This window comes from Taudactylus pleione, unplaced genomic scaffold (genome assembly GCF_031769625.1).
Source record: "Taudactylus pleione unplaced genomic scaffold, aTauple2 ptg000016l, whole genome shotgun sequence".
Classification (NCBI taxonomy): Eukaryota; Metazoa; Chordata; class Amphibia; order Anura; family Myobatrachidae; genus Taudactylus; species Taudactylus pleione.
The window spans coordinates 53641178-53656934 of NW_028284418.1; the positions used below are offsets into that span (position 1 = coordinate 53641178).

Sequence of the window (15757 nt, forward strand, 5' to 3'; positions counted from 1 at the left end):
TATATCAGAAAACAATAGGATGTGGGGGGGCTCCAATGCTCTCTCTGGCACAGGGCACCAAAAAGTCTAGCTACAGCTCTTATGGTTGCGTCCACGGATGGTAGCATAATGGGCGGGGTAAGCTTGCTCGTTCAGATGCACAGAATTGTGACTTAGCATATGGAAGTGATTGCAGTGCCGCAGCCATGGGGAACAGTGGCCGCAGACGTGTGCAACTCAAAATCAGGCCCATGATAATCATGTACTCAGCTGTCCTGAATAACAATAATAACAATATGGATATGTCTTGGTTAAAGATAAAACCGTTATTCCTGGTGAAACTGAGACAGCTCAAATAATCCAAAAAGGACTTGGCCTTCTGAGGTACCATCACGGTGCCTTGGCACTGATAGATTTAAGGAAGGTAACCTAATGCTGGCCATACACGGGACGACTGATCACACGATTTGGGCAGTTTCTACAGGTTGGACAGACCAATCATTTGAAAATAGTTGTATTTTGAGTGTTCTGCGACCCCAATGCGCGTCCTCGCCGTCGTATAGTTGAATCGCAGATCAGATGGTTTTGCAGAGAGATCTCAACTGATCGTGTAGGAATTGACACACATTATGTGATGTGATTGATCAAATCGTATGGTCTTATGTGAAATAGTTGCATTTTAAATACAAATCGTCCTGTATATGAAGGGAAGAATTTTCAAGGGAAATCGTACAACTGATCTGACCAACTTTTGAATCTCACCGTGTATGGCCACCTTAAGAGATGGTCTTGGGAAAGGCATGTGGTGGTTTAGCAAGAAGAAAGCTAGAAATGAATGACAAGTGATATAATATGCACATAGGATAATTGTCCTAACATGGACAGCATATATCATACACAGGATTAGAGCATGGGTTATATATAAAGATGTTTACTTACTCATCTTTACTGCAGTCTCGCCAAAAAGCCGTTCTCGGCGCGCCAGGCTCTGTGAGACTCTGCTAGCACCGGGTGTCTTTTTTGCAGAAAATGTGTCTTAGTCGCAATGAGATGTGACTAGGATGCTCCAGCAGACTGTGCTGAGTAATTTGATGTGTGACACTTTTATATCTGTGTGCGACTGAGTCTCTGAATCTGAATACGAAAAGCTACAATGTAGCGGCCGCAGCTTTTTTCCTATCAAGTTTTGTTGTGCTCGGGTGCACACAGATAAGTGTCGCATATGAAATTAATCAGCGCATTCTGCTGGTGCGTCCATTTCAGCAGAAAAAGACGGCTGATGCTAGCGGAGTAGCACAGGACCTGGCGGCTCACTTACACCAGGCAAGTCGCGTTGCATGGCGTACTGAGGTTAGATATATGAGGACACATCTGTATGCGCATATTTGCAATGATAGAAACCTGCAGAAAGCTACAAAGCCTCATTCCCACGTGAAATAATACCTCTTGGTGAAATGTGGAGTGAGTTAATCATTGCAAGTGACAAACTTTGCACATAGTATTTACCAAACAGGAGTTCAAAAAAAATATATATTGGCAAAACATTGTATTTGTCTGCAATATATCCAAATAACAGGGTGTGTGTATCTTACACATACATATCTTTCACATACTGTATACTGTAAGGCCTTATCTTAGGGTAGTAACTGTTCATATATGTTTTTAATTTGTACCACCTTATCATTTACATCACGCAACATATACCTAATCACAGGTGGCAGCGCTTCAACTACCCCTGTATATAATTTGGTAACGCCTGGGGAATGGGTATGAAATACCGCCGGCCGCATGGCCGACTGTTCGATTCCCGTCAGCGGCAGCCCGACAGGAGCAGAGTGCGACGCAGCGGAAGCCGGACAGCGCTGGAAATCCCTATCGTGGATAGGTAAGTATCCACTAACCTAACCTAACCCCCCTTACCCTAACCCTCCTTAGGGTGCCTAACCCTAACTTCCCCCCCAAGTGCCTAACCCTAATCCCCCCTCTAAGTGCCTAACCCTAACCACCCCCTTCCCTGCTACCTAAACCTAAGTCCCCCGGGGGGGTGCCTAACCCTAAGTCCCCCCCGGGGGTGCCTAACCCTAACCCTCCCTCCCCCTAGCCTAACCCTAACCCTCCCTCCCCCTGGCCTAACCCTCCCGGTGGGGTGCCTAACCCTAAGTCCCCCCCGGGAGCCCTAAACCTAACCCTCCCCCTCCGCTCGCGGCGCCCGGCATCACTACGATCGTGATGCCGGGTGCCGGTCTCCCGGCGTCGGGGTCTACACCTAGACGCCCGGCATTTCACCCTTGCCGGGATAAGACAGTCGGCCTGCTGCCGGTATATAGGCAGTCAGCTTCCCGATTGCTTCCAAGCCTGCCATACTGTATGAGCATGAAAATGTATTTGGCAGGTGACTGCGGTTGGTCTGTGTGTATGGCAACTTTTCGGGTCACACTAACTGGAACCAGAGTTATTACCAGAGTGTTTCCTGCTGGGGCACTGAACCTGTGGAACAGCTGCATGCAGAGTGGCTGCATGGTACCAGCAGACGTCTGACTGGGTAGTATATTATATTTCTCTCTGCGTGACTGTTGTCTTATAAAAATTCCTACTGTAACGCTGGTGACCATTGTAATCTTTGACTTTGGAAACCCGTCGGATTAGTATGGGGCATATTAAGCAGCAAAGATATTTCCTAAGACTAGTTTTCAAATTTTAATAAAATCCATCTCACCTGACTGTCAGATCTGTTTTCTGGTAGCCATCATACTGTGTATTTTTATGGAGTGCGTGCATGTCTAATTCAGGACTCCCACACACAAGGATCTCCACTTCTTCTGGTCGGAGTAACTTAACAAAAAAAAAAAAGTACCGTTTATATCGATAAGATAAAGCCTATAAATTACGGAGTGCCTGGTTTACTCCAAGCATATTTCACACACACTTGCGCTCATGTTTTAAACCATTTATTTTATTAGTAACAAATGCACTCACTCTTAGGCATCAATAAAACTGTTAAAACTTCTCTAATACAGAAGAATCAACTTCCCATCTCATGTACAAATACAAACAAACTAAAAAATAAATCATTTTGCTAAAAATGCACATGAACAAAAAATAAATTAGCGTCAGCGTAATCGATCACAAGTGGTTAGCGAGTGCTGTGACCATTGTCATAAGCTATTTGCACCTACCAATGATCACCTGGAAGTAATAAGGCTCTCTTATGTGCATATGGATCTTTGTCATAGTCTGCATGTGTTCAGAATAATGCAAACATACCGTCATTGCATTATGCCTCTATTAAAGTGCTCTTTGTCTCCCCTGTACCACCTGTGCAAACAGGCATGATTGTCAGAATTACACAAATCTGCATTGGCCCATATGCGTTCACTCATTTTTCATGCAGTCATGCATGTCAAAGGTATTACTCTGTAACAGTCCCTAAATCTCTACTGCTAATTACTGAAATGTTGAAAAGTAACAAGAACGATTCTCATCCTTGTACTCTTAGGGGTATATTTACTAAAGTGAGAGTTTTAGAATTGGAGATGTTGCCCATAGCAACCAATCAGATTCTAGCTATTATCTTCTAGAAGGTGCTAGTGAAATGTTAAGTACTGTAGAATCTGATTGCTTGCTATGTGCAACATCTCCACTTCTAAAAACTCTCACTTTAGTAAATATACCCCTTAGAGTACAAGGATGAGAATCGTTCTTGTTACTTTTCAACATTTCAGTAATTAGCAGTAGAGATTTAGGGACTGTTACAGAGTAATACCTTTGACATGCATGACTAGAGCTCCATCTTATACGACATGGAAACAGAATATTTTGTTTATATTCTAATGCTAGAACCACTGCACTTCTTTGACATCACAAAAACTTGGCCAATTAGGGAATGTTATAGTGAACTGGCTCCTAATTACTGTATATGCTCCAAAAGGAACAGCCACTGATTAACATCAAAACTTGATTGAACAGATATCACTTGTGGCTAACGGAAAATGAGGTTGGAAGATTCTAACTTTGTCCATAAGTGCAGTCATTGGCTGAATGTTCTACTACCCCCTCTCCATAGGATCAGTATATCTTGGCTACTAATATGAATGAGGAATTTGGACATAGGGTCGGATTCAGGAACGGAAGCTATAGCACAGCTGCTGTGTCTTTGTATGTTAAAATATGAGATATGGTAAGAACTTACCCTTGTTATCTCTATTTCTACGAAGTCCATAGGGTTTCACAGGATACCTTGGGGTATAGGTGATGACGTCAGTCGCAGGGCACCAAAGAGTTAAGCTTTCAGCCTCCCAGGATGCACTAGGTCCCCCTCCTATACCCCGCCCCCGGGCCAAGGCACCTCAGTTAGTTACCAAGCCATAGGCCGGAGGAGGAGAAGGAAGAGAGAGAACAAAGATCTGGACACAAACAAGAATCACATTCTCACCAGAGGGAGACGGAAAACCGGTGACCAGAGCAAAGCCCATCTGCAGCACAGGTGCGACAGGGCGGGAGTCCTGTGGAACCCTATGGACTTCGTAGAAATAGAGATAACAAGGGTAAGTTCTTACCATATCTCATATTTTCTACTTCAGGGTCCATAGGGTATCCACAGGATACCTTGGGGATGTCCCAAAGCAGTATCCTTTAAGGGTGGGGACGCTCCTGTGCAGAAAGGAGAATCCGCCGCCCGAAGGAAGCATCCTGAGAGGCGAAGGTGTCAAACCTGTAATACCTCACGAAGGTATGGACAGAAGACCACGTAGCAGCCTTGCAGATCTGAACTGCCGAGGCACCACGTCGAGCTGCCCACGAAGGACCCACAGACCTAGTGGAATGAGCCTTCAGAGAAGGAGGGACCGGTAGGCCTTCATGAAGATAAGCTTCAGAAATAGCCATACGGATCCAGGCTGCCAAAGTTTGCTTTGAAGCAGGCCAACCCTTTTTACGGAAGCCAAAGAGGACAAACAAAGCGTCCGACTTCCTAAACGAAGAAGTGCGGTCAACATAAGTCCTTAAGGCCCGCACAACATCCAAAGAGGCCTCACCCACGGAAAGACCCGGTGAGTTAAAGGCCGGAACAACTATTTCCTCGTTAATATGAAACTGGGAAACAACTTTGGGAAGAAACTCGGGCCGAGTGCGGAGCACTGCCCTGTTCCCATAAAAAACCAAGAAAGGGGGTCTACAAGAAAGAGCCCCTAACTCAGAAACACGTCTGGCCGAAGCAATGGCCAGAAGGAAAACAGTCTTAGCTGTTAGCCATTTAAGATCCACTGAGCCCAGTGGTTCAAACGGCGGTCCTTGGAGAGCCCTCAGGACCACAGCCGAATCCCAAGGCGCCACAGGTGGAACAAAGGGCGGCTGAATGCGGAGAACGCCCTGCATAAAGGTGCGCACATCCGGGATTGTAGCAATCCTACGGTGAAACCAGACAGATAGGGCCGAAACCTGTACCTTCAAAGAAGCAAGGCGAAGCCCATGATCTAGTCCCGCTTGCAGGAAGGCGAGAATCCGAGACAGACGAAACTCCCGCGGTGCATAACCTCTCGGTCGACACCACTGGAAGAACGTATGCCACACGCGATGGTATATCCTCGCGGAAGACGGTTTCCGAGCTCGCAACATGGTACGCACCACAGAGCTGGAAAACCCCCGGGACCTCAGCATGGCCGTCTCAACAGCCACGCCGTCAAAGACAGCCGAGTCAGGTCCGGGTGAAGGCAAGGACCCTGAGACAGAAGGTCCGGTCGTAGCGGCAACCGCAGAGGAATGTCCACGGACAGACCCTGAAGGTCTGAGAACCAGTGCCGTCTGGGCCACGCGGGAGCTATCAACAGGAGCGTCCCTCCTTCCTGTTTGAATTTCCGGATTACCCGTGGAAGAAGGGAGACCGGAGGGAACAGGTATGCGAACCGGAACGTCCACCGGACGGACAGAGCATCCACCAGAGACGCCCCTTCGTCTCTTGTGCGAGACCCGTACACCGGCAACTTGTTGTTGTGCCGGGACGCCATGAGGTCGATTTCTGGAAGACCCCACCTGTCCACCAGTAGTTGAAAAACGTCCGGGTGCAGGGACCATTCCCCCGGATGAACGTCCTGGCGACTTAGAAAGTCCGCCTCCCAATTGAGCACTCCCGGGATGAAGACCGCTGATATGGCCGGAAGATTGCGCTCCGCCCAAACCAGGATCCGAGAGACCTCTACGAGAGCCGCCCGACTGCGAGTTCCTCCTTGCCTGTTTATGTAGGCCACGGTGGTAGCGTTGTCCGACTGGACCTGCACCGGGCGACCCTGGAGAAACCGCTGTGCCTGCTGGAGAGCATTGAAGACCGCACGGAGTTCCAAGATATTTATTGGAAGCTCCGCTTCTGTCGGCGTCCACCTGCCCTGGAACAAGTGTGGACCCGAAACTGCTCCCCAGCCCCGAAGACTGGCGTCCGTTGTCAACAGGACCCAATTTGGAACCCAGAACGGACGTCCCTTGTTGAGGTGGGTCGTCTGTAACCACCACGTAAGGGACAGGCGAACCTCCTGGGTGAGCACAATCGTCTGGGACTTCAGAGACTGAGTCAGCCCGTTCCACTTGGACAGGATCAGGTGCTGCAGAGGTCTGGAGTGAAACTGGGCGTATTCCACCATGTCGAACACCGACACCATGGAGCCCAGTAACCTCATCGCCGAGTGTAAGGACACCCGGCGGCTGTGCAGACAACTGCGCACCCTTGACTGTAAAGCAGAGATCTTGTCCTCCGTCACGAAGATCCTTTGCTGTCCCGAGTCCAATAAGGCTCCAAGATGCAGAATCCTCCGAGACGGGATTAGAGTGGACTTCTGCCAGTTGATTAGCCAGCCGTGCCGTTGCAGCAGTGCAATGGTCAGGTCCAAGTGGCGTAACAGGAGCTCTGGAGATCCTGCCACCAATAACAGGTCGTCCAAATACGGCAACATGCGGACTCCCTGCAGCCGCAGAGAAGCCGCCATGACCGCCATCACCTTGGTGAAAACACGTGGTGCTGTTGCCAGGCCAAAAGGTAACGCCCGAAACTGGAAGTGGTCGCTGCTGATTGCGAACCTGAGGAACTGTTGATGGCGCCAAAGAATAGGGACATGCAGGTAAGCGTCCTGTATGTCCAATGACACCAAGTAGTCCCCAGGTTCCAGCGCCAGAATGATGGACCGTAGGGTCTCCATCCGAAACTTCTGGACCCGCAAAGACTTGTTGAGTGCTTTGAGGTTGAGAATCGGACGATATGACCCATTGGGTTTCTGTACCAAAAATAGATTTGAATAGAAACCCTGGCCCCTCTGGGAGAATGGAACCGCCACTATAACTCCAGCCTGGAGCATAGTGTGCAATACCTTCCGCAGCTCCGTAGCCTTGTTCCGGTCCGATGGGAGACCCGTGGTGAAGAAGCGAGCCGGGGGTCTGTGCCGGAAGGAGAGGGCGTATCCGTGAGAAACCACCTCCAGAACCCAAGTGTCTGTCGTAGTGGTCGACCAACACTGGGCGAACTGTAGCAGGCGGCCTCCCACCCTGGGATCCCCCAAAGGGAGGCCCGGACCGTCAGGCCGCAGGCTTGTCATCTGGCTTGGGGGCCGGACGTCTGGTACTCCATGCCTGCTTCCGGGGCTTGACCGATTTCTTAGGGCCAGCCTGTCGAGGAAACGACTGTGGTTTGGGCCTGCCCTGGGCCCTAGATGACCGAAAGGACGATGGTCCCGAACCAGAAGGAGCAGCGGCCGACGGGAGACAGGCAGATTTGGCTGCCGCCAGCGTGGCCACAATCTTATCCAGATCCGGACCGAAGAGAACTTCTCCGGTAAACGGTAACGCTTCCAGACCTTTCTTGGAATCTGCGTCCGCCTTCCAGGATCGCAGCCACAAGGTGCGACGAGCAGCTACCGCTGCTGAAGAAATTCTAGACACCAGAGTACTAATGTCTAGAGCCGCCTCGTTGATGTAGGTGGCCGAATCACGGAGATTGCCAATCAACTCCGCCTGATCGGCCGGACAGTCGGATTCAAAAGAAGCCTCTAATGAATCCGCCCAGCGCTCCATCGCTCTGGCAACCCAGCAAATGGCCATAGCCGGCCGTGCTGCCCCCCCTGCAAGGGAATAAGCGGACTTCAGGCAGATTTCTACCTTGCGGTCCGTAGCATCCTTAAGGGAGGACATGGATGGCATCGGCAATGTGGCACTACGGACAAGACGGGTCACGTGAGAATCCACCTGTGGAGGGGATTCCCACTTCGCAAAATAATTATCCGCGAACGGATAAGCCACCGCCAGGCGTCTCTGCGGCTGGTATCTTTTGCCAGGTTGTTTCCACGCCTCCTCTAAATGGTCCACCAACTGACCCGAAAGAGGAAAGACTGTGGCATCGCCCTTCACATCTTTGAAAAAGGCATACTTAGATTTAGCCGCTGGGGGAACTTCGTCCTCAATCACCAAGGCTGTGCGGACCGCCCGAATAAGTCCAGGAATATATACTTTGGACTTAGCATCAGCGTCCTTAGTATGGAGAGGTTCCTGATCGTAAGGATCTAGAATCTCCCCATCATCAGACGTCCCTTCGTCATCCTCATAAGGAGCGGACAGAGACGCCACCGGCCTTTTATGAGACCGCATCACAGACTCCCCTTGCAACACATCCGACAAGTGCTGTACAGAACTCGTCAGGGAGTTAACCCACGCTGGCTCCTGAGAACCCGGGAGCGGGGAAATAGGGAGACTGTGGGGTACCACCAATTGTCGTGGGAACCCCTGCATGGGTGACGACACCACAGACTGCTGGGACAAACCCATCGGAGTAAACGCGGGCTGCGGAGCTAACTGGCCCACTAAAGCGGTTAACGCCTGAGCGAAACAAGCCCAGGGCGGCTCCTGTACCGGTGCTGTAACCGTAATAGGCCGCGCCATGGACAAACACTGCCGGCAAAGGCCCTCCGCGCTACCCTCCCCCTCCGCTAACGGTACTTTGCACGTGGTACACTGTAGCCGGAGGGGAAAATCACTTTCAGACATGATGGCACCACGTATGTGACCTCTCTCACCAATTAAGTATTAAATAGGCGAGAGACCACCCTGCAGCACCGCACCGCAAGGGCTTTAGCAGAAAGAACAGGGACAGTAATAAAGCTGACAGTTTAGATGAAGAAAAGATTACAGGCAGCAGCGCTAGCACAGTCACATACAATGCAGAGAAATAACAATTCCTGCACTAACAGCGCTGATCACTCAACTACACAGACACAGGGCCTGGTAGGACACAGCGCTGCATACACAGACCTGAGCCACAGCGGAGGAGAGGTATGCGGGGGGACCCAGACCACGATGCTTCCTTCCAGCGCTTCCAGCAGCGTTCACCATGCGTTCTGGAGAAGATGGCCGCCGAGGAGCAGAGAGGAGGCTGGCCTGGGGGAGGAGCGCTGCCACAGGACAAGTCGGCAGCATGCAGAGAGGGCTGTGTGCAGCGGGGGAGGCGCCGGCTGTGAGACAGGGAAGGCGCGCTCCCCTGGCATGCATTTAACCCCTGGGACGCCGCAGCGCTACCGCTCTGCTGCGGTCCGCTGTCCCCGGGGGTAGTGGAAGCGCAGGTTGGTCGCCTGGCTCCACGCTGCAGCCAGTCCCCAGGGAGCCCCCTGCCTGGGGACTTAGGACCATGTGATCAGCGGGGACCCACCGCGGGACCCCGCTGCTTACCTCTGTCCCCCTTGAATCCGGCCATGGTCCGGAGCATCTGGGGTCACCGCTAGCTGTGACCCCAGACGCCCACCAGCATCCCCGGATCAGTACCGGCGTTCTGGTACCGGCGGGGTGTAGGGAAGACAGCATGGACGTCAGGACTGACTGTCCATGCTGTACATCCAGTTGTGCAGCCACAGCTGCATGAAGAATAAGCTTCAGGGGCTCTTCTAGCCCCCACTCCAACAGGTGCACCCGACTCCGGCCGGGCACCAAACTAAACTGAGGTGCCTTGGCCCGGGGGCGGGGTATAGGAGGGGGACCTAGTGCATCCTGGGAGGCTGAAAGCTTAACTCTTTGGTGCCCTGCGACTGACGTCACACCTATACCCCAAGGTATCCTGTGGATACCCTATGGACCCTGAAGTAGAAATATGCAAAAGATGCACACTGCTGGCTTCTCTGATTCGCTGCTGTGTTTGAAGACGCAGCATCAGATCTACTGCGTGAACATCGAACATTTGAGTAACCGTCAGGTTACTCGGGATGTCTGGCAAAATCAGGCCGCCTGGGCCAGTGAAGCTGTATCCAAGGACGCAGCCCCAGGATTCGGCCGACATGCTCCTGTTTTCTGGAATGCTAGATGTCGTCTCCCCCAAACGCCAGCAGCATGTCAGAGCTGCCCAGATCTGCAAGCTTCGGATATTTACATAGATATCAAATTTACATCAATCTCGGAATTAGGCCCATAGATGTATATTCCAATACTGACCACACAATGTCAAAGCCTGTGAGTCAAATCAGTAATTTTTTGACCATGTTGGCCAAAGAGAACACCATGGGCATGATTCTGAGGTGGAGGCTGCTCTTCCGTCTGTTGCTGGAGGTGCGGCTACGATAATATGCAAATGCTAGTTTCAGCCTCTCTTTGTGTAGTAGCCTGCGTCTACAAAAAGAGCAAGCACTGAGACACCCACTTTCAGCATCTCTGTACATTGTAACACCGCCAGCGATCAGGGACACGCCACCATCGGTGCACCAGCCCAATGGCAGGTACAGTTTCTTAGTCTGAACATGGCCTCTGTGTCTGCGGCTCTGCGTCTAATGCTGGGTACACACTAGATGATATGTCATCCGATCCCGCATGATGGGCAGACATATCGGGCACATCGTGTAGTGTGTACCCAACTATGTAGGCTCCCACGGGTCGTTCATTGGGGTCATTCCATTGGCCTGCATGCATGGCTGAAGGAGCCACCCAGCTGCCAACGCCTGCAAGCTCAATGGTGCCGGTGAACGACCGCCCGATATATCGTTCACCGACACCATTGACCTTGCAGGCGTCGGCAGCTGGGTGTACCGCCCGCCCGATATATCGTTCATCTGCACCATCGGGCATTGCATTGGCAGATCGCTTAGTGCGTACCCAGCCTAATAATGCAGCCGCTTTCACTGGCATACCATCGTCACACCCATGGAACAAATATTTTTGCGTTCACTTCATGCCACCTCTCAATCACCGCCCAGGAATGCCCATCACTTTGCCGCCCAATTTCTGATACCGCCTTTGAGCATACACCCTGTTTCACGCATACATCGTAGGGGATTTATAGACTTTTCATATATGCACAGTTACAAATAATCTCTCAGATACACATAACCACAGACAGTGGCACTCTTACCATTAACGCATTTGAAGAACAGACACTGTGGAATCCATAGTAGAATGCTGAGAACTGCTTGTAGATGGATTTGTTAAGGAGGAAATCTACATAAAGTTGGACATACTCTAAAAGTGGAAAAGAACAACAAATATTTTGTGAACACTGACATTTTTGTAAAGAGCCCAGTGCCCAATGCTGCAAACACAAAGTTACCTTTCCTGTTGTGGTTTGTGACTGGGATTTTATCCCCACTAGGTTTAAGGTTGTATGATTTAATGACTCCAAATTCCTCTTGAAAGACCTAGACAGTATAAATAACATACACATACTCATTTCAGCAATCAACAACAAATATGCTCAGAAGCAAAATCTTTTTTGTAAGGGAAATATTTATTTTGTGAATCACTTCTGGAGTAGAATAAGATATGCCCATGATTGGACTAATTGTCTAAAAGTTCATACTTGCTGTAACATAATGCACTCATGAATGCAGAAGGGAATGTGCCACTGGGCAGATACAAGTATAATTGTATAAGGGCAGTGTAGTAGGTAGCGATAAGGTCACAATATGGTGGAGAGTGGATGAAAGAAGGGAATTATCTACATTATTCTCGGCTACTTAAACAAATTGGGATGGTCAGACTAAAGAAAGGCAGACAATGACTCTGTAAAGCATTTGGGGAATGAATAGATGTAATGTTACCGATGCACAGTTGAACACTAGTTGTCCATTACTGCACCTGCATGGTGTCACCGTTTTCACCAGTATGTGGAGTAGTCTGCGTATCTGGGGCTGGACTGCCCCATACTCAAATGCTGGGTGTCTAGCCTTTATCATTATCAGTGAAAAGATCCATCAGATAACAGGCATAGGGGTCTATGTACTAAGCTGTGTTAGGAGATAAAGTGAACGGTTATAAAGTACCAGCCAATCAGCTCCTAACTGCCATTTTTCAAACACAACCTGTGGCATGGCAGTTAGGAGCTGATTGGCTGGTACCTTATCACCATTCACTGTATCTGCTAACACAGCTTAGTAAATAGACCCCATAATTACTCATGCGCGAAAGTCTGCACAGTCTATAATTCCGTCAGTACACCCTAGTAAATCTTTAACTACATGCACACGGCCCGGTCTCACCCAGTTAATCCCCTTTAACTGCAAGTGGAGTTACCTACCAATCTGCTACAACTGTACTGACCTATACTCAGCTCTAGACATGCACAGTGTGAAAACACATCAGATACGTCTGCAAAACTGATAAAGAAGGGAACAATAATTAACCTGGACTCACTGGCGTCACAAGGGGGTGCGGGCCGCACCCAGGTGTCACCAGCCGAGCGGTGACACCAAAGTGCTGGCTCCCCCTCAGTGACAGGAGCCGGGTGCTACATTTCGTGCAGCACCCGGCTCCTAGCACAGTGAGGGGGCCGACATTTCACACAGGTTGGTCCCCGGGGGCAGCCTGCACCACCTGCACCCCCGGTGTGACAAAAAACGGATGTTCGGGCCAGGAGGTCACAACCCCCACTTGCAAGGCCACTCCCCCATATTTACCGGCGCGCGGCAACGCTACAGTACAAGCTCCCCGCCACTGACCGCACCAGGTGCAAAGACAGGTAGGACCACCACTGCCTAGACTTACAGGAATTGTGTATTTCTGGGGGACCGTCTTAGGCCCATCAGTGTGTTCTGTGTACTGGAAAGCAAGTTTGCTACTTTTAATTCTTGCTTTCCTTGCAATTTCTACCACTTTGCTGATGCACTATGGGTGGACTGATTCCACCAACACCAAATGGGAGGTAGCTCTACAAATCAGGCAACAACTCATTTAATCCAATTACAGGATGCTATGTTTGTTCAAGTTGAAGAAATCCTATAATTCATCTTCTATTATAAGAAGAGCTTATGCAGTCTTTTTTTTTGCAGCACACTCTGTTCAGCTCCTGCACCTGGTCGCTTATGGCACCAAGAATCAGGATGCATCCTAACAGCTGATTGAGTGACATAAATTCACTCATTTAGTGCTCTTATCTACCCTGTTACACCCAGGGCCACTGAAAAAGACACCAGCTCTTAAAAAATCCACTATATATATGAATATAGTGAGGGGAGGTGACATTACTCTGCCTCTATGACTGGCCCTGCCCCCTCTCACCCCCGAGAAAAGACCAGGCCCGGGTAATCAGTACCTGTCCCACTCCCCTGGATGGAGATAAAGTGAACAGAGATAAGGTACCAGCCATTCAGCTTCTAACTGCTATCTCACAGGCTGTGTTTCAAAAATGACAGTTAGGAGCTAGTTGGTTGGTACCTTATCTCCGTCGACTTTCTATGCATCCAAGGCTTAGTAAATAGACTGTTCACATGGAAGGACAGCAGTCAGCATTTTTATTACAAGTGAGGCTGCCAGTGGCAAGGAAATGCCCCAGTGTGGCGCTGGATTATGATGTCACATTCTAGCTTCACAGGCCAAGGAGCATGAGAGATGCTGCTACAGACAATGCCGGAGGGTGGCTGGAAGAAGTTGCATAAGTCACCCAGCGTACCAGCACCAGTCCTGCCCACTATACAACTATGGCATGCACAAACTGCTGATCTTAACACTTCTGATAAAATACCAATCACATTACTAAACATGGTATTTCATTATACTTCTGCCATTCAATCAATATAACAGCTATTACTCTATCACAAGCAGAGCAATCTGAAGAACTAGGACCTCTGGGCCTGATTCAGAGCCGGACGCTATTTGCGCTCGCTCGTTCAGAAAAAAGGGGTGGGTATTCAAATGAACCCTTTGCTCTTTGCGGTCTGTTCACGCCTCTAGGTCTGAACGAGCGAACAAAACTTGCGTTCGTTTTTTTGAAAACTACGCCCCCTGGCCGCTTGCATCCTACGTCATGTCCGCTATTTATTAGATTAATCGAGTACATCGACCAGCGTATGAACTGCTTGCTATTCTTGTGGTTGGTTTTTCCTACCACAATCTTGCGAGCAGTTCTGACTATAAAATAACCCAGTGACGTGGTCAATGACGCTGCTGTATTAATTATGCACACCCATAAAACGCCCATTTTGACCTTTAAGCACGCCTGCGTTCTGATCTCCACTCCCCGTTTTCAAGCACCTTCCCCTGTTACCACCCACATACGCCTCCTCCTGTCACTCAAAATAGCAGGCATTCGCTATTTAGCGAACAAACGATTTTCGGCCGCACTGACTGGTTCGCGCATGCGTATTACGATCCGTACGCATGCGCAGTTGTGCAAACATCGCTCGGAATGAACGAGCGGCCGCTTACGAGCGGCTCTGAATCAGACTTACAGACTTACATTAACCTACATTTTAGTTGAAGTGCTTGTATCCACTACACACAGTGGAAGGAGACATTTTGTAGGTTGAATCAATATTCACAGGATGCAGCCGATCAATTCACTAGGGACAAATGACATCACAGAGGCTCTTTATAGCTAATGTGACACCAATTCTAATGCGTGCGTACACACAGAGCAATAAATAAGCGATTTGAACGATATCGTTATGGTTCAAATGATTCATTTTTAGGTCCCTACAAACTCACCTACGACCTGCTATGCGTGACCACGTATGGTCGATATGGACCATCGCCCGTGCATGCAGGTCAATTTGCTCAATATCGAGCAAGTTACTATAGGGACCCATGATCGTTGATCGCTGGTCGTTATAGTCGTTGGTAGGTACATGGTGTGCTGGATGATCGATATCGATCGTCCAGCACACCCAGGAGATCGAACAACGATATCGTTATCGTTGTTGATCGTACCGTGTGTACGCACCAAAAGCGAATTAATGAGCTACATTCTTATAACTATCAGATTAATCCACAAAATAACCATTGTATGTAGGTGACTGGTTCAAAGTTAGCTTGTATTGTAGAACAAACAAAGCAAAAAGAGAAATCTATTTTCATGTGTTGCAAACTTGTCTGCATTCCAATGGAAGTAATCCCAGAAAAACTTATGTACACACATTTCAGAAGAGGGGTAACCCTTTCTGTTCTGAAGTAATGCATTGTGGGATAATGCACTTGATTCAGCATTAATTATCTGTATAATAGTATTGTCTAATTTTAAAAGTATATTTTACATAAAAATATATATTATCTGTTAATTAATTCCATATTTTTTAACTATGCAGTGCTGCAGCAGAATAATATCATGCAAACACGAATGAGAGACTGACCTGAAATGTTGAATAGAAATCCTCTTCCACATTGCCTTCATATGTTAGTAGTTCATTCAATCCATGAGCAAGCTCCTGAGAACAACAGTTTCAGGTTTATACATAGCATAGTGGAACATTTAATTCAAATATAGTTTTATATCTGATTCATTTGATAACATGATGTGCACAGCAGACATGTTCTATGACCCATAGCAGGCAACACATTTGCTTGA

The 15757-nt window shown here is 48.9% G+C and overlaps 1 protein-coding gene across 2 annotated transcripts in view; it reads right to left on the bottom strand.

The window, feature by feature from the left end:
• The window catches only part of HECTD2 (HECT domain E3 ubiquitin protein ligase 2), a 130624-nt gene that overhangs the window by 11599 nt on the left and 103268 nt on the right, over positions 1–15757 (bottom strand). For both annotated transcript variants that reach the window (XM_088474015.1, XM_088474023.1), the window contains exons 16-19: positions 15543–15617; positions 11531–11618; positions 11336–11442; positions 2696–2811 (exon numbers count right to left, since the gene is read on the bottom strand). In XM_088474015.1, the coding sequence (XP_088330141.1) occupies positions 2696–2811; positions 11336–11442; positions 11531–11618; positions 15543–15617 (386 nt within the window). The remainder of the gene's footprint in view (positions 1–2695; positions 2812–11335; positions 11443–11530; positions 11619–15542; positions 15618–15757) is intronic.